Source organism: Microcebus murinus, chromosome 3 (assembly GCF_040939455.1).
Source record: "Microcebus murinus isolate Inina chromosome 3, M.murinus_Inina_mat1.0, whole genome shotgun sequence".
In the NCBI taxonomy this organism is placed as follows: Eukaryota; Metazoa; Chordata; class Mammalia; order Primates; family Cheirogaleidae; genus Microcebus; species Microcebus murinus.
The window spans coordinates 100,574,767-100,593,673 of record NC_134106.1 but is presented as its reverse complement, the minus strand read 5'-3'; the positions used below and the strand labels follow the sequence as shown (position 1 = coordinate 100,593,673).

General features: G+C 36.0%; 1 protein-coding gene across 2 annotated transcripts in view; it reads right to left on the bottom strand.

Moving 5' to 3' along the window:
- The window catches only part of ANAPC4 (anaphase promoting complex subunit 4), a 43,981-nt gene that overhangs the window by 9,678 nt on the left and 15,396 nt on the right, over positions 1 to 18,907 (bottom strand). For both annotated transcript variants that reach the window (XM_012737457.2, XM_012737458.2), the window contains 11 exons: positions 18,131 to 18,217; positions 17,679 to 17,743; positions 16,574 to 16,616; positions 16,384 to 16,460; positions 14,471 to 14,571; positions 14,343 to 14,394; positions 7,607 to 7,662; positions 4,925 to 4,971; positions 3,665 to 3,721; positions 3,225 to 3,281; positions 1,282 to 1,375 (listed from right to left, as the gene is read on the bottom strand). In XM_012737457.2, the coding sequence (XP_012592911.1) occupies positions 1,282 to 1,375; positions 3,225 to 3,281; positions 3,665 to 3,721; positions 4,925 to 4,971; positions 7,607 to 7,662; positions 14,343 to 14,394; positions 14,471 to 14,571; positions 16,384 to 16,460; positions 16,574 to 16,616; positions 17,679 to 17,743; positions 18,131 to 18,217 (736 nt within the window). The remainder of the gene's footprint in view (positions 1 to 1,281; positions 1,376 to 3,224; positions 3,282 to 3,664; positions 3,722 to 4,924; positions 4,972 to 7,606; positions 7,663 to 14,342; positions 14,395 to 14,470; positions 14,572 to 16,383; positions 16,461 to 16,573; positions 16,617 to 17,678; positions 17,744 to 18,130; positions 18,218 to 18,907) is intronic.

Here is an 18,907-nt window from a genome sequence, read left to right as displayed (position 1 = left end):
TTTCGAATTTACAGATTAAGATGCTTAACCTGGGCCGGGCACGGTGGCTCACGCCTGTAATCCTAGCACTCTGGGAGGCCAAGGCATGCATGTGGATTGCTCAAGGTCAGGAGTTCAAAACCAGCCTGAGCACAAGCGAGACCCAGTCTCTACTAAAAATAGAAAGAAATTCATTGGTCAACTAATATATATAGAAAAAATTAGCAGGGCATGGTGGCGCATGCCTGTAGTCCCAGCTACCCGGAAGGCTGAGGCAGCAGGATTGCTTGAGCCCAGGACTTTGAAGTTGCTATGAGCTAGGCTGACGCCACGGCACTCACCCTAGCCTACGCAACAAAGCAAGACTCTGTCTCAAAAAAAAAAAAGATGCTCAACCTGTACTGAGTCTAGTTAAAACCTCAGACTTTGACATTAACAGAATCCTAGCTCCACTGCTTACCAGCTTGTGCAATATTGGGCCTTCTCTAACCTTCTGCTTCCCCATTAGTAAATGGGGATAACAAGTATCCACCCCATAGGTTCTTGTGAGGATTAAAGGAGGCACAACATATACATGGCAGAGTAAGCACTCCATAAAAGTTAACTAGCTATTACTCTAAGGATCTAAGAAATTTCTAATCTGTGGTCAGATTATTTCTTGAAAAAGCAAAGAAATATGTGCTTTAAAAATATTTTAATCTTTTAATATTTAATCTTTAATTTAATCTTTAATCTTAATATTTAATCTTTTAATCTTTTAATAATTTTGCTTTAAATATTTTAATGGTGAAAAGTTTTGACATATTTAATCCTTGTCATTATGTGTTGCATCCCTAATAATGCTAGTTTCATTATATTAATTTTTTAAGGTCCTAGAAAAAGAAAGGCATAACAAGTATACATACCAAAAACTACAACCTCAGAAGAATATGGTTAAGGATCATTGTTAAACCGGAGTTAAACCGGAATTGACAAAATAGATTTCTCTCACTAGTTAGCTCTATAGTTTTCCTTCAACATTCTATTTTTTATAGGGTACAAAATAGACAATATAAGAATACTTAAGAATAAGCAATCTTATTACTGCACAGTTAATTTCAGAATGTTTTCTATCACAGTAATGTTTTACAATATTGGTTATTTTGCTGTTTCTCTAATCAAATACAATGGACATAAAAAATAAGTCTAATAAACTTAGGTAAGTATTCAGCAAGTGTTCTGCAAAACTGTTAGCTGATCTACTCAAGATCTGGTCTCAAATAAATACAAATAGGGCCAAAGTCTACTAGGGTCATGAAATACCTTTAAGGTGGCTGCTTTTTTGAAGAAAGTCATACCACTGGTTTCCCTCTTTGTTGGGGGGTGACACAAGATCATCATCTTCATCTTTCAAGTACTAGAAATACAGAATTAAAAATTTAAATTTAGTAAAATAAAGAATTAGGCCCCCAAAACTATTTATATTTAACATTTTTCTATTTAATAAGTTATTTCGTTTTATTGCCAAGTCCTCTGACAGTGCATCACTATTATTCTAAATGACCAGAATTTGCTAAATGCTAAGCATATCAACAAACTGAAAACTACCAAAAGATTACAATGTCATAGATGTAGAAACCATAGAGTTTCAATTTTGTGTTTCATTTTCATGAACACATTCCAAATTATAAGTTAGTTTTACAAGTATCAACTATTAATATACTCTATGGAAACTATTTTCCAAGTGTGGTCTGCAGACCACTAGAAGTCCCCAAGATGCTTTCAGGGATCCACAAGGTCAATATTAGTTTTATAATAACACCAAGATGTTACTTGTCCTTTTACTGTGTTGACATTTGCATTGATTGTGGGGAAAATTACTGGTGCCTTCACCAAGAGTAAAGGTAGTGGTCCCAAATCATACTAGCAGTCATTATATTCTTTGGGATTTTTTGCCACATAGCTTCCTTAAAGATAAATGGAACTATTAAATTATTAATTTTATTAAACCTCAACCCTTAAGTATAAATCTTTAATATTCCGGGTGACATAATTGAGAGGTATAGATAGGCACTTTTGCTGCCTATCTATGATGGTTATCTCAAGGAAAAAGCACTTATAAAATTGTTTTGGTTGTGAGTGAAGTTAGGCACTTTTTAAAAAATGGAATTACATTTTTACTTAAAAGAAGGACTGGCACTTGGTTATTTCACAGATATTTTCTTGAAAATAAAGTGACCCTGTCACTTTGAGCAAAACAACTGGCAGTATTTGTTGCTAATAAAATTTAAAAGCAAAAATTAAAATTTTAGAAAACCTACATTTGCTACTGCTTGCTTGACAGCATCACAACACTTCAAGACTTTTCTGATTAGACTGGTGGTGCTATTAATGAAATCTGGCTTTTGGTTACTATATAATGAAAGGCAGCATTCAGAAGAGCTACGTCACTCAGAGAACCAGTATTTCCCAAAATGACCAATGTATGAGGTTACAGAATCATGCATGGACAAAGATCCATACAAAGTGCAAGGTAGATGACTAGATTTTAATGGACAGAGTATGAAAAGTTTATAGGCGCAATTTTAGCTTCCACATTGAAAATAACCTTTAAGGTACTATCACTTGTCAAGATTTTGTATAGTATAAAAGAATATCTATAAGCAGCTAAAAAAGCTAGTGTAATACTTTTCCCTTTCCAACTATACACTTGAGACCAGATTTTCTTTATATACATTAACAAAAACATATCAAAACAGACTGAATGCAGAAGCAGTTATGAGAATCTACCTGTCTTCTATTAAGTTGAACATCAAAGAGATTTGCAAGAACCTAAAACAATGCCCCCTCCACTAAATTATTTTTGTTTTGTAAAATACCATTATTTTTCACTAAAAATATTTATATTAACATGTAATGGTAGCTGAATTTATTGTTCATTTTAAATGAATTAAGAAATAAATAATGTTTTATTCTGTTTAATTTCTAATACCTAATAATATCTACCAGTGATACTCCACAACAACAAAAGCTTTTTTTGGGTCCTCAATAATTTAAGAATGTAAAATGGTTCTGAGATCAAAAGTTTAAAAATTGCTGCTTTTTGGATATTTTACCAAAAGGATAGGGTTGCTATATAATTTGGTATTGTATTACTTTCCATAAACTTTGGATAATAAAGATTACCACTGCTAAGATTTTAAAATTAGTTCTTAAAAGTCAAAAAAGAGTAGTGAAACTAAATTCAATCCAAAGCCCATACATACCTGACCAACTCTTTCAACATTGAAGTATTTTCCTTTTCGATTATAAAGGTCTGGAGCCTACAAAAATAAACATAGTTTAATTCTTAAGTCAACTCACAAAAGAAAAAAATCTTAAATTTAAACCATAAACTTTACTTTTTAAGAGAGCTGTTAGTGGCAGTTACTCTTTTCTTTCACGTATTGTAATTACAACACACACACACAAAAGTTCAATTTATAGATTTTTTTTCTTTAGAAGCAGCTTCTTCTGAAAATTTATAGACTTTATGCTTAATAAATAAGTGCTACCATTAACTAGTTCAATTACTTGAGTAGTTTTAAAAAAAGTAATGGCTAAGGACTTCAATTAAATTGGGTTAAAGTTAATTATTTCTTATCATTACCCAGGTTTACTGCAACCATTTCCAAAAACCTGCACTACAGAAATACCGATTTCTTACCTCATTGAAATGTTCAGTAAGAAATTCAGCAACAAATGTGATATCTTTTTGAGTCATCTGTCAACAACAAAAAGAAAACAAATCAAAATAAAAGGAAGCTTCCTAATAAAGTAATATTGTGTAATAATAAATGTGACCTTTTTACTATCTACTAAAAGTCTTGGGAAAATAGGCATAGTTCCTTCAAGGAAATATAGATCATGCAACTATGAAATATGAACTCTTAGGGCTCTGAGAAGAAAATAACTAAATATTTAAACTCATTTTCCAATCAGCTAATCCAATAGCTACATAACTCCTCATGGCCCATGGTTGGTTGTTTATTATTAGTACTTTTAGGTCTTGTGCTAAGACTATGTGTTGGAAGGGTCCACCCTTTGGCAAGGGGAACTGTAAGCCTAGAAAAGTGGCCTCAACTTCAGTTAAAGGCTGCGCATAAACAGCCCTGTTCGCTTCAGTGTTAGCCTGTTTCTTACAATAACCTTGCCTTCACCCCACTCCAGTTCTTCAGCCCTCAAAAAATTACACATTAAAGTTTCTCCTAACAATTAACATATTTTATCTCCCAAAATAATGCTAACAGTCACGTCAGAAAAACAAGTACTATGAAACTTTCCTGGTTTCCAAAACCAGTCACCCATACTGCAAAAGACCTACTTAGCATAAAAGTTATAGAAAGTGGGGCATCTCTTACTTAGCCAGTATACACAGGCTAATTAATTAATTTTAATGCTCTCTATTCTTTAAGGCTCAAAATGACCTAATCTTTCTGAATAGACAATTTGGGTAGGGATGAGGAGGACTGAGCCACAGGAATCAAATGGGAATTTTGCCATCTTCTATAAGATCTCCTTGGAAGAAGATTCCATTGTCACTTTCGCAATCCTTAGAGTTAGAAAGACATTTGCTTATCAGACATCAACATAAGTACTTGACTTCCAAAGAAAATAATCCATTTAAGATTTAAGGAAGTCAAAGTAAGGAATACAAGGATGCTACCTTATATAGATTATAAAACCTTATCCAAACATGAAAATTACAAAATTTAGATAGTCATAATAAAGTCTATGTGATGAAAAACTACAGAACTGCAAATTTCTTTAAAAAAAAAGGCTTAAGGGATCTAGGGATCTAATATCTACAGCCTGATATCCTGTTAACTAGTAACTGAATAACAGTTCTAAGATAACCAGCAAAGCTAAGCTCAACCAGGACAATACCAATACCAACACATTATGAAAATATACTACTACATATTACCTTATTCAGCTCAGGAAGCACATGGTCTTCTGTCATTCTCAACATTGCTGGAAATACAAAGTTAGAAAACTATCTTTAAAGTAAAATTAAAGATATTTTAATTATAAATACATTTCAAAAACTAAATGTGTTTCAATGGACTAAATCTTCAATTTTAAACAGCTAACAAAACTTATTTCTCTTCCAAAAACTAAAAGGTGAAGAATTAAAATTTGATTTATATTTTCAGGTTGAAAACCATAGGTCTAAGCATTCTAAACTATTATTTTTCTTTTTCTCCCTCAATTCAATCCATTGCTACTCAGGACAAATAAATCTAACTATTGTCATTCTTTCTTCCAAAGTCTTATCATACCAAAGAAGTGTTTATTTCCTTTGACCTTCTTTGCTACATGAAGACATGTGCACTAAAATTTATATGCATATACACACACTCACATGTATACACATTTATATACTTATCTTTGATCTAGTATCTGTGGTTGATTCTTTCTGTCCTTTCATAGGATTTTCCTCATCGGTACTAGATTTTTTGTATTATGTCCACTTCAGACAAAACTAAGTACGTCACATGTGCTTCTGCATAGTGTTTGAATATGTATCTTAACTGTGTATATTCAGCAAGAAAAAGGTCAGAAGTACTTTGGCAAATACAGATTATTTCAGAAACTGTTTTTAATTAATTCAAACTTCAAAATTATCTGAAAAAGGAGCTAAAATTTAGTTCCATCCATACCAATCCAAAAAGACACTGAGTATACTTTAGGTGCTAGGGATACATAAGCATAAAAGAAGTCCCTGCCTTTATGGAGATTACATTTTACAAAAAATAAAATCAAGGTTATAGAGCTACTGGTAGCAAAGCCAGAACAATATCAGGTCTCCAGTTCTCTAATTCTGTATGCTTTTTACAATGTTCTGCACAAATGACAAAGATTCAGCAATAATTCATTTTTCTTCTAATGCCGATTATTACAGTTAGGACATACAATAAGAATAGAAACTTTAGCTGGGCACGATGGCATGCGCCTATAGTCCCGGCTATTCTGGGTAGGCTAGTGCAGAAGCATTGGTTGAGCCCAGGAGTTTGAGGCTGCAGTAAGCTATGATAATGCCACTGCACTCCAGCCCAAGAGACAAAGCAAGAGCCTATCTCAAAAAAAAAAAGGAATAGAAACTGCCTCAATTACCCTCCAATAATTATAAGTAAAACCGAACTACTTCCTCTGTTAAAGAAAATGACTTCTAAGGTCTCATTCAGTTTTATTATAATTTATTCTAATTAACAACTTGGATCTTAAACAGGCTGGCTAATAAACACCCTGGTTTCTCACTACGGCTAACACTGGTACAGTTTTCAGAAAAATCTAAAAATTTTAAGTATTAACATCTGCAGATCACATTCAGTTTTTACATAAAAGCAATTATTTTAGGCTGATAAATATAAAGTCTAGTTTTTTTATAATACTACTAATAAAATTTAAGATTTGGACATTTGTTTATAAGATGTTAACGCATTACAGGTAATCTACCTTCTGTTTCCTCTTTAGGGATTTTAAACAATATGAGAAATTCCATTGACACTAAATTTGCACATACTGGACAGACGTGTATGCTGGATTACTTTAAGGATATTGAGAGGTTACAAAAATAGCGGTAGAAATGGACCTAAATAAAATATGCGTATACGGCAGAGTGAATATGAAAACATTTAATATCAAGTCAATAAATATTTTTAACTACCTATCCAAGCGAAAAGACACTGTGCAGGTACAAAGAAACACCACCAGTGGTCTGCATTCTTTTTAGCTGGGGCATTACTGCCCAATAGAAGTGATAACAGAAATGTTCTATTTCTATGTTGCCACTAACCACATGTGGCTAATGAGAACCTCAAATGTAACCAGTATGACTGTGGAACGAAATATATAATTTAATATATATTTATATTTATTTAATATTATATTATATTTATATACATTTATATTTATAATTATTATATAATTTAATATATAATTTATGTAATTTAAATATATTTAAATAGCCACATGTGGCTAGTGGCTACTGTACTAGACAGCAGAGCTCTAAAAATAGAACACCAAAGTATCAAAGAGGACACCAGCTTCCCAAGGGCAATGGCAGTCTCTTATTTTTTACTTTTTTAAATCTAGCACCTAACAGTACCTAATACATAGCAAGGATTCAAAAATGTTATTTTAACATAAGGAAATATTACAAAGTAAAAAAGGGTGAACTATCAATAAGTGACAGGGACAACAGGTGCTACAAATTAGCTGATATTTCTGTGGGGAATGTTTTAGCCTGAAGACAAATGTTTAAGGTGATGGATATCCCAATTACACTGATTTGGTCTTTACAAATTATATGAATATATTAAATTATCAAGTTCACCTCCAAATATGTACATTATCAATAAAAAATAAAAACTAAAAAAAAAAATATTTCTGAGGGTAGGTGGGGCTGGGTGGATATACAGATGAAATACGACTGGCCATGTGCTGACAGCTGCTGAAGCTGCATGAAAGGTACAAGGTGTTCCCTACACTATTCTATTTTTATCAGTATTTGAAATTTTATTAGAGTAATTTTAATAGTCTAAGATGATATTCCCACAGTTTTTTACAAGTGTTAAAATAAGAATGCTTCAATCAATTAACTTACCCACATACAGCCACCGAAAAAATGCTTTGAAGTTTTTCATACTACTATCTATAACTCTAAAAAGATAAAAATAAATCAGAAATAAGATTATTATGTAGGGCTGATATATCATTGTTTAACTGTCATGGAATATAATAATCCCTACCATTCTCTTTTATCCTATCTGGATGACATTTAAGTCTTTAGGACAGCAGATTTTACAAATCAAACACACACCTAAAAATAAAACTTGAAAAAAAGCAAATCCTGATTCTTCTCAAAAATAAAGCAAATAGCTCAGAGTCTAGCTGGTTACAACAGCGTTGCTACAAAGTGTGTAATAGTCTTTTCTAGCCTTTGGTAAAGTGTGAAATCCTTTTCTAACTTTGCAAATAAAAGAAATCAGAAAAAAACAGTCATCAGCATTATTCTCAGCTTAAAAGAAAATACTCACTGGTCAGTAAGAAGAAAAAACATCAACTCCAACAGAAAATCGTTATTATAAATTTGTACTATGTCATAACCTCTAATAAGTGGACATTACTTTTGGAAGCTGATTTTTGGTTCTGATAATAACTGAGATTGCAAAAATTCAATTTCCCTGGGCTTTATACAAATATACCCCCAAAATTAAATGTTATAAATGGAAGTCATCTTCATTTTGATAAAACTGTTTCTGAATAAAGAGACGGGTACCATTTCTAAAAAATCTTTTTACACTCACATCTATAAGATAATTACTCTAAGCAAATAATACCTGCTCTTTTCATTCTTAAATCTCAAAGCCCTTCCCAAGTATTAAGTTTCATAATACTGCTGGAGAGGTAGGTCAGTACCATTAACCTTTCTGTACAAAGTAAAACACTTGAGATAAAAGACGGCAACATCCCTTAGTCAAGCAATATAATTGAAACTCTCCTGAAGCAATAATTAAAAAAAAAAGTTCCTTTGTGTCTTTTCCAATCAATAACCTCACTCTAGCCCAGGCAACCAGTCTAACACCAAAATTCTCACTGCCTCAGTTTCTTCATCTGTAACCTATAATAATTCTACTTACCTGAAAAGAACAAGAAGTTAAACTACCTTTCATACTGAAAGGTGATCCCAGAAAGCTTAATATTTTATATTTGCTCTCAGTAAATATGTTGAACCAAAAAACACTTCAAAATCCAGGAAAAGCAATGTCATTTCTCCTTTTGTCTTCTGAACACAAGCGCCTGTAACTTTCTAAAACTCTATGAAAATGGCAGTGGATGGGGAGGAGTACATGTTAGAAACTCATAAAAATGAAGAGAACAATAGAAAGAAACTAAATTTCAGAAATGTCAAAAGCCGATGGGGGACTTATGACTAAGAAAGTCAACAGTGCAGGCCACAAGCCAGGCAGGAGGGAGCCACCCACCCTGGAGAACCCAAGGATGCTCAGACACTGGCAACATCAGGGTCAGCAGTAGATACCAGGGCAATGTGCACGGCTAGACAGAGAGGACAAAATGAAACTCTCACACAGTGTGGTCAATATGTTCTTTCCCTACAACATGAAGAATGCCTAGGGGTTTACCTTCTAATCGAAAACAAAGAAACAGAGGGTTCTTAAGAGAAAAACTGAAAAAACTGGGAAGAACTATGATACTTCCACGTGGGCAGCAGCAGCAGCAGCCCAGAGCACAGCTGTACACTCTGGCACTCAGGTTCTGGCTCCTGCCACTCTGCACGCAGAGATTCCAAGCAACTGTAAATGCCTCATGAATACACATCAGTAAACAGCCAAACATCAGGTATTTGAAGAAAGCTTGCAACAAGAGCCCAAAATAAACAAAAAAGTGACCCATCAAGTGCAGATAATTCAGAGAACAACAGAGACTTTTTAAAAATCTAATATCCTCAGTGAGATTTGAGAAGATGCCAGCCACATCCACAGAATGAGAGGGTTAAAGAAACAAGAGAACACTTTAGAAGATTAAAAGACAAGAGGGCCACAATAAGAAATTCAACAGTTCAATGATCTTGTCCTACCATTTTATCTAAGTTACTTATTCCAAAGATCACACCCTAGACTTTCATTATCCACTGCAACCCTTCAAAATCTCAATCTTAAGCATCCCACTGACCAACCAGCCTCTATCTGTCCAGTGTCCCCTCTCCAGGGCCCCAAACTGCATCCCACTAGGATGCACTGTCTACGGGTTCTACCACCTTTCACCATCTCTCACCCCTGCACTTTCTAAACTAGTTCAGGTTTGAGGGTCATTTTAATCCAATCCTTGCTTCAATTCTCTTGACACTCTTGCTTCGCTTTTATTCACCAAGCCTGATACAACTGTTCACCTGCTCTGCGTCCCACTCTCACAGCAGGTCCTGCAGCCATGCCACTGGCCCCACGTTCCCGCTCTCCTGAATGCTCAGGAGTCCTCCTCTGTCCCATTAGTGCACTCAGCCGCCTGCTCTCGCTGTATGTCTGGGACAGCTGCTTCACAGTTTTTCCTGTACTCTTAAATCTCCAATACCACCTCCCCGTCCTTACTCTAAGCTGATGACAGAGGATTTCCTAAGATAACAAAAGCACCTAGAAGGGACATCCCCAAGCTCCCCATCATACACTAGCCTCTGTCCCCCTTTCCTTGGCCTTCCCTCCTATAACTGGGGATGAACTTTGGCCCCTGCTCTTCCAACCTGTCCCTACTGCACTAGCATATACACTCTAGTACATATACTAGAGCATACTCTTGCTCCAGCAACCCTCCCCTCTCTCATTATCAGTTTTTTCCCTTCTAGAAGATCTCTTATATGCTCTAGTTTCTCCCAACATAAAAATAAAAAACAAAACCCAACAATTCTAACTACTGGCCATTCCCTTTACAGCAAAACTCCTCAAGAGGCTGCACTTGCTGGCTTCTCTGCATCTGCTCTTATTCTGTATCGTACCAGCTCCCACCACTCCACCAAAGAGACTCTTGTCAACATCACTATTCTAGTAATGTTCTAAGACTCTATTCCACTCTTGGGGTTTCCTTTACTTGACTCAGCAGCATCTTACAACCGATCCCTCCTTCCTCCTTGCAATGCTGCCTTCACCCAGCCTGCAGGACACCTGCTTCCCTGGCTGTTCTCCCCCACTTCCTGTGCTGGCTCCTCATTGCCCCTGCCCGTAAACCAGGTTGCTTCTCTTCTGTAAGCACACCCTTCACCTCATCCAATCTCACGGCTTTAAGAACACCAATGAGCTGATGGCTCCAAAATTTACATTTCTGGCCTGGATCCCTCCCTTTAGGTTATAGTCCCATATAACCAACAATGTGCTGGACAGCTCCACCTGTGGATCTAACAGATGTTTCAAATTCAATATGCCTAACACATGGACCAAGTGACCAAAATTAACATCACCAAGGACTGGGTAGACCAACACTATGAGCCAGTGGATGTGATGCCTTGAGGAGGACACATTAATTATGCAGTATTTCTGGCCAGGGATATAACATAAATCATGAAAAAACATCCAATAAATACATGCTAGGCGCGGTGCCTCATGACTGTAATCCTACCACTCTGGGAGGCTGAGGTGGGAGGACTGCTCAAGGTCAGGAGTTCGAAACCAGCCTGAGCAAGAGCGAGACCCTGTCTCTAACAAAAATAGAAAGAAATTAATTGGCCAACTAAAAAAATATATATATATGAAAACTAGCCAGGCATGGTGGCACATGCGTGTAGTCCCAGCTACTCGGGAGGCTGAGGTAGAAGGACTGCTTGAGCCCAGGAGTTTGAGGTTGCTGTGAGCTAGGCTGATGCCACGGCACTCTAGCCTGGGCAACAAAGTGAGACTCTGTCTCATAAATAAATAAAATAAATAAATACATTTATATACACACATACATACACATTACTATCACCTGCTTTCCTCTAAAATGTCTATTATCATAAGAGACCAAGAAAATTTGAGAAGCTGCTCAAGATTACAGACAAACAGCAACTAAAACAAATATGTGATCCTGAACTACATCTCATCATGCTGGACATTTTTGGGATAATTGCAAAATTTGAATTGACCTTTAGAATAAGTACTGCACCACTGTGAAAATTCCTAAATTTGGTAACTGTACTATAGCTATGTAAGGAAATAATCTTATTCTTAGAAAATATGTATTAAAGTATTATAGAGTAAAGCCACGTGATTATACACAACATACTCTCAAATATTTCCAAAAAAAGAAAGACTATGATAAAATAAATCTAGCAAAATATTTTAAAATGGTGAATCAGGGGGAAAGTATTAATAGAGTTATCTTTATTATTCCTATAATTTTTCTGTGCAAAATTATTTCAAAATAAAGTTTAAAGAAGAATCTATTAATACCATGTCCAAACCAAACTCTTGATCATACTCCACCCCCCTCCCCAAACCTACCCCCTTCAACCCTTCCCTAGGTCAGTGAATTACCAATTCTACTCTTCCCAGTACTAAGGCCCTAAACCTCTAATTACCTGTGACTCCTTCATTTATTTCACCATCTACACACAATCGTTCAGAAAATATTATTGATAATACTTTCAAAATATAACCAGATTTGAATCACCATTTCTCTCTGGGCTTCTGTCCTTGCCTGCCTATAATCTATTCTCAAAACTAACTAACTAAGAAAGAAAGATCTTAAAACGTAAATGATACCCTCTCACTCTCTTAACTCCCCAAAGGCCTCTCACCCAAAGTAAAAGCCAAAGCCCTAGCAACTGCCTACAGGCTCTATGCAACCTGGCCATCCTCCGTCACCTATCACTTCATCCCTACACCCCTCTCTTTTTCATGCAGTCCACTGAAGCTACAGTGCCCCTTGAACTTCCTAAAACAGGCCAGGCATGCCCCAGACTTAGGGCCTTCACACTTACTGTCCCTTCTGCCCCCAAACATCAACAGGGCTCACTCCTTCCTGTCTCCTTACAATCCCACCTTCTCAGTGAGGCCTCCCTGACCACCTACTTAAAACTGTGTCCTCTACACTAGCATGCCCTAGGTCTTCCTTCCCTGAGTGGGGAAGGAAGTACTTCTTGTCACTATCTGACTTACTATAACATTACTATTTTAATTATTCATTTGTTGACTGTTTGTCTCATGTACATTAGAATATAAGACCCACGAATGCAGAGATTTGTATCAGTTCTATCCACTCTTACATCCTCAGCATCTGGAACCCATTTAAAACATAGTTCAGTGCTCAATAAATGTCTACTGATGAGTGACAGCACTGAACAATAAAGTAAAAAAATTTCTCAGAAAACAAAAAGATATGAAAAATATGAGAGAAAAAAATAAGAGACATTTTTGACCTATTCATGGATCAATCCATGAATTCTAATATCTGACCAAATAGATTTCTAGAACAAAAATCTAGTTTAAAAGGGAGACTGAGAGAGAAGAAGAAATTATTAAAATAATAACATAAGAAAATTCAGGTTAAAATGACTCTTTCTTATTCAGTACAATGAATGAAAAGACCCATATCTAAAAATGCTGTTATGAAATTTCAACATATCAAGGATAAAGACTAAAGCTTTTAAAGATAAGGAGAGGAAAAAAAAAAAAAGCAACCCTAAAGGAATGAATCAGAAGCACTAGGCCTTCTATCAACAAAAAGTCCAGAATACAATAGAACAATGCTTTTAAAGTTCTGTAAGAAAATGATTTCCCTCTCAGAATCCTAAATCCAGCAAACCCATCATTTAAGTGTAAGAATAGGAGAAAAGACACAAAAGGACACAAAAGGTTTATCTTCCACATCTGCTAAATTACTGGAGGATGTTTTCTAGCAAAATGGTTAAACATGCCAAGAAACAGGCGATCCCGGAAATCCTGGATCTAACGCACGAAAGCGATGGAGATGTCCGTGTGGTGGCCATGCAGAAGAGCTAGAGCACAGCTGCAGACCAATACAGGAGGGAGGGAAGGCTAAAGGAGGCACGTGGGACATGGGGAACTCCAGAGATAAGACACTACCCTTCACACAGGAAAGGACAGAACAGTGTGGAAAAGATAGAATGCAAGAAAACAAGAAAGCCAAACAGTCTAGGAAAAACAAAGCAGGCCAGGCACAGTGGCTCACACCTATAATCCTACCACTTTGGGAGGCCAAGGCGGAAGGATTGCTTAAGCTCAGGAGTTCAAGACCAGCCTGAGCAAGAGCGAGACCCCATCTCTACTATAAATAGAAAGAAATTAGCCAAACAACTAAAAACAGAAAAAATTAGCAGGGCACAGTGGCACATGCCTGTAGTCCCAGCTACTTGGGAGACTGAGGCAGGAGTATCACTTGAGCCCAGAAGTTTGAGGCTGCTGTAAGCCAGGCTGATGCCACGGCATTCTAGCCCAGGTAACAGAGTGAGATTCTGTCTCAAAAAACAAAAGAAAAACAAAACAAACAGAATAATTTCTAAAAACTGATAAACAAAAAATGCAGCAGAGTCATAAGATTTAGAAATATGGAGGTAACACACGGAAGAACTAAAAACAGAAATATTTACAAGAGTTACATGATTCCCTCTGGAGAGAAGACATGGGGTACGGATGGGTGGGGCAGGAGAATATAAAAGCTTCAGCTTTACTTTATAAAATCTCTGTGCTACTGGCTTGTTTTAATCATGTAAAGGCATAATTTTTATACAATTTTAAAACTTGCTTTAAGAGAATTTATACAACTTACTAAATTCTTATTTAAGTAAAAAGTGAGATAGTCTCAGGTCAGTGATTCCAGGTACCCCCAATACTTACTGAAGAAGTTCATTTGCCTTGAGTATAAAAGAACCCACAGCAGTAATAGCATCTAAAGAAAAAAAGCAAATGTCACTTATCAAACAAGTAAACTGTGCTTCATGTATTCTAAGAAATTAAACCACTACCTTCAATTCCTGCAGCATCTAGTCCAAGAGGTTCATATTTTTGCTTCCATGAAGCCATTCCTTTCAATTCACTCAAATGGTATAATAAAGACTCCGAGCCACTATCAAAACAGAGCAGAAATAAATTAGTATCATTACTATCATCAAGGTACTACCTTGCCTGAACATTCTAAATTTTCAGAAATAAAAACTGAAAGCAACTTTAATTTTCTTTCTATGAGAAGTAATTATTTCTCAAAATGATTTCTAAAATCTGAAGCAGAAACATTTGGTCATCATGACTACTGAAATAAATACATGACAATATGATCAAATTATGTTCCACAGTTATTCTGGTACTTTTAAGATAGTCATATAGCCATCGTGTTCACCAAAGAACTACATATTCAACAAATATTTACTAAGCTCCGACTTTAGGTTAGGCACTGTGCTAGTTACCCAGGACATAATGGTGAACAAACCACAGGGACCTCATGGCATTAACAATATAATGGGGGAGATAAATATAACCACACATTCATACAGTATATTGTTCTAACTACCATAACTACCTTGAAGGAAATACACAAGGTGCATGTGTAACAGAAGAACCTGATTTAATCTGGGGCATTAGGGAAGGCTTCTCTGAAGAAGTGAATTTGAGCTGAAAGCTGAAGAATACATGTGAAGAGCAAGGTAGGAGTCTTCCAGAAAGCAACAGGGATGTATAAAAGCTCTAGGTGCAGGCCAGGCGCGGTGGCTCACACCTGTAATCCTAGCTCTCTGGGAGGCCGAGGCGGGCGGATTGCTCGAGGTTGGGAGTTCGAAAGCAGCCTAAGCAAGAGCGAGACCCCGTCTCTACTATAAATAGAAAGAAACTAATTGGCCAACTAATATATATAGAAAAAATTAGCCGGGCATTGTGGCACATGCCTGTAGTCCCAGCTACTTGGGAGGCTGAGACAGAAGGATCGCTTGAGCCCAGGAGTTTGAGGTTGCTGTGAGCTAGGCTGACGCCACGGCACTCACTCTAGCCTAGGCAACAAAGCAAGACTCTGTCTCAAAAAAAAAAATAAATAAATAAATAAAAGCTCTAGGTGGAAGACAAAATGTCAAGTTTGAGAAATTACAGGGCCACCAGTGTGGTGGAAGAAGAGAGGCAGGTACACTAAAGGCCATGCAAAGGTCTCTGTTCTAAGAATAATAGAAAGGTTATAAGTTTTTAAGTAAGAGAGTTAACACAATTAGATGCAATAGGGAACATACATTTGAGGGACAGTGTGGACTGGAAGAGAACAACCAGTCCAGCGGGTACTGCAGTGGTCTAAGGGAGAGGTGAGTTAAGGCCAGGGACTCAGCATAAAGGGATTTATAAAATTTAAATCACACACTCAGCATCCACTTGCAAACTGCTTCACTGAAGTAGCTGTGAATATAAACAGCATAAGACTTGAAGATCTAGTCTCGGCTCTGACACTCAGTAACTCTGGGCCAGCCACGTAAATAAGTCTGAATAAGTTTCCTCTTGTGTAAAATAAGGATTATCCTAATCCCTACCTTGCCAAGGTGTTAAATGAAAAAACATACAGTATGCTTTATAAACTGTAAAATGTTCATTTAAATGCTCAAAAAAGGGGTATATGCCGTATTTCAAAATATATCTCATTTCAAAATATGCCAATATACCTCATGGTTAAGTGAAAAATGCCCATGTCTAGCCTGGTGTAAAGATGTTGGAAAATTACTTCATAATACAGAATTATCACTACTGACTCTCTATATTTTGGGTACACCAAGATTCTCTCAAATGCCTATGCACAGTTTGAGATAGAAAAGGCTCAAAAAGAGAGTGCCAGATGATGAAAAGAAGGCTGCAGAAAGAAGACTAATGACATGTGGATGCAACACCAAAAAATTCTACATCACCTTCATACCTCTGTAAGTGACTTATAACCAATTTTTGTATACTGGAATATGATGACTCTATAGACTGGCCAAGCTTTTTTAAGCCCTAATTAAGAGAAGAAAATATATTTAGCAGACAATCAGGACACTATATGCCACTTTAAAAAAAGTTAAGAATGTGTTCATAGCCATTTAAATATATGGATACTTTAAATGTACCTTTACTGTTAACTGGTTCATCAAGAGAGTCTGAAGTTCAGCACTATAATGAAAAAGAAAGTATTTTTAGTCATTTCTCTATTCAAAAATCTATATGCATTACTTAAAACTTCTAAATATCAAAGCATAGATTTTAAAACACAATAAACAGAAATACCCCAACAAAAATTAAGACTTTTTCTACAAAGAAACAGACATAAAACAGAAAACGAAGTCTAAAAACAGACTGAAGTGTATATGCAGCTAAAGTAGCCTTTCATATCCATGAGGAGAAGGTATAATACCCAATAACCATACTGAGCAATTATCTAAATGTTTAAGGAAAAAAGATATTAGCCTTCTACAGCATATAACCAAACAAAACACATCTGAAACATGTAAATGAAATAAAACATAAGCCATAAAAGAGCTCTAAAAATAATACAGCTCAATCTTTGAATACTATAACGATAGGAAAGGTCTTTTTAAGAATAAAAGCAAAAGCAGATACTATTAAAGGAAAAGAACAGTTTGGCTACATAAAAATCTTAAATTTTTTATAAATTTAAAAATACATACACAGACACATACACACACAAAATGATCACATTTATGTTAAAAAAACACGTGCACAGGAAAAGCCTTGAAAGATACATACTATTTTTCTTTTTGGTTCTATGTACCAACATTTTCTTTTCACAATGAATATGAATTACTTTTTTTTTTTTTTTTTTTTTTTTTTGAGACAGAGTCTCACTTTGTTGTCCAGGCTAGAGTGAGTGCCGTGGCGTCAGCCTAGCTCACAGCAACCTCAAACTCCTGGGCTCGAGTGATCTTTCTGCCTCAGCCTCCCGAGTAGCTGGGACTACAGGCATGTGCCACTATGCCCGGCTAATTTTTTATATATATATATATCAGTTGGCCAATTAATTTCTTTCTGTTTATAGTAGAGACGGGGTCTCGCTCTTGCTCAGGCTGGTTTTGAACTCCTGACCTTGAGCAATCCGCCCGCCTCGGCCTCCCAAGAGCTAGGATTACAGGCGTGAGCCACAGCGCCCGGCCATGAATTACTTTTGAAATAAATAATTTCTGTAAAAAACAGGAGCACCTAATCTGAGCATATTACCTTGCTTTCCCCCACAACAGCAGGTGCATGAATTCATCTTGCACCGATGTGGTTGTGTTCTTTTCCTAGATAAAATGAAAACAATTACGATGTATATTTTTTAAATTATAAGCCTATTTATTAAAACTTACAGGAACATGACTTCCTTTTTGAGTCTCAACCTTCCTTCAAATCTATATTTGGAGTGATCATCTGAACATGAGGCTGCAAGATAGCCAGCCAGCTATTATGCCCCTAGCCCCACTTTACAATCCTGTCCCCACCTCCATTGTACCAATGGGAAGAAAGCCCTTTTTGCAAATCTGAAAAACAGGAGCTTAGACCAAGTCATTTAAAAGAAATCATCATTGTAGCCTTCTACAAAGACTGATTTTTCTCATGTACCTCATAAAGTAAATACATTTTATATTCTTTAACTCTCTTCATGGAAAACTTCACAAACTGCACATTACCTGCACAAACTTGGTGAGACGAGAATCCATCTGCATCAGTATTTCTTCCCATGCTTCACACATACATGTTAGTGACAAATTAATATACTATTAGCAAAAAGAAAAAAAATTAAAAGTGTAAAATATTTAAACCTACTTGCTGACTAAATATGTGCTTATGATCAATTATCTCAAAAAAAATCTAGAATTTACTTTCTAATCACTCTTTTAATTCAGTTAAAATCTGAGAAAAAGATTATAGCTTATATTTGGTGATTACATAAACATTCCATAATTCTTAGAACTTTACAAAGATATATTAACTGTCGAATTGCTGTTTTGGTCAGCTATTCAATATTCAAACAGGATCTTTTTTTTTTATTTCAACATATTATGGGGGTACAAATGTTAAGGTTACGTATATTGCCCATGCCCCCTCACTCGAGTCAGAACTTCAAGCATAACCATCCCCCAAACGTTGCACATCTCACTCATTGTGTTTGTATATACCCATACCCTCTTCCCCCCCCCAACCTGTCCGACACCCGATAAACGTTATTTCTATATGTCCACTTAGGTGTTGATCCATTAATACCAATTTGCTGGTGAGTACATATAGTGCTTCAAACATGATCCTTAAAAAGATACTGATCTCTAGAAACCTTTGACAGTAAATTAATGACTGTGGTAGAATAACAAACATGGCTGCAATTCTTTGTAGCTCCTCTATGCAGAGACAGAGTCTCGCTTTGCCTAATGGAACACAGCACAAACAATGCTGTTGAGTCCTGGGCCTCA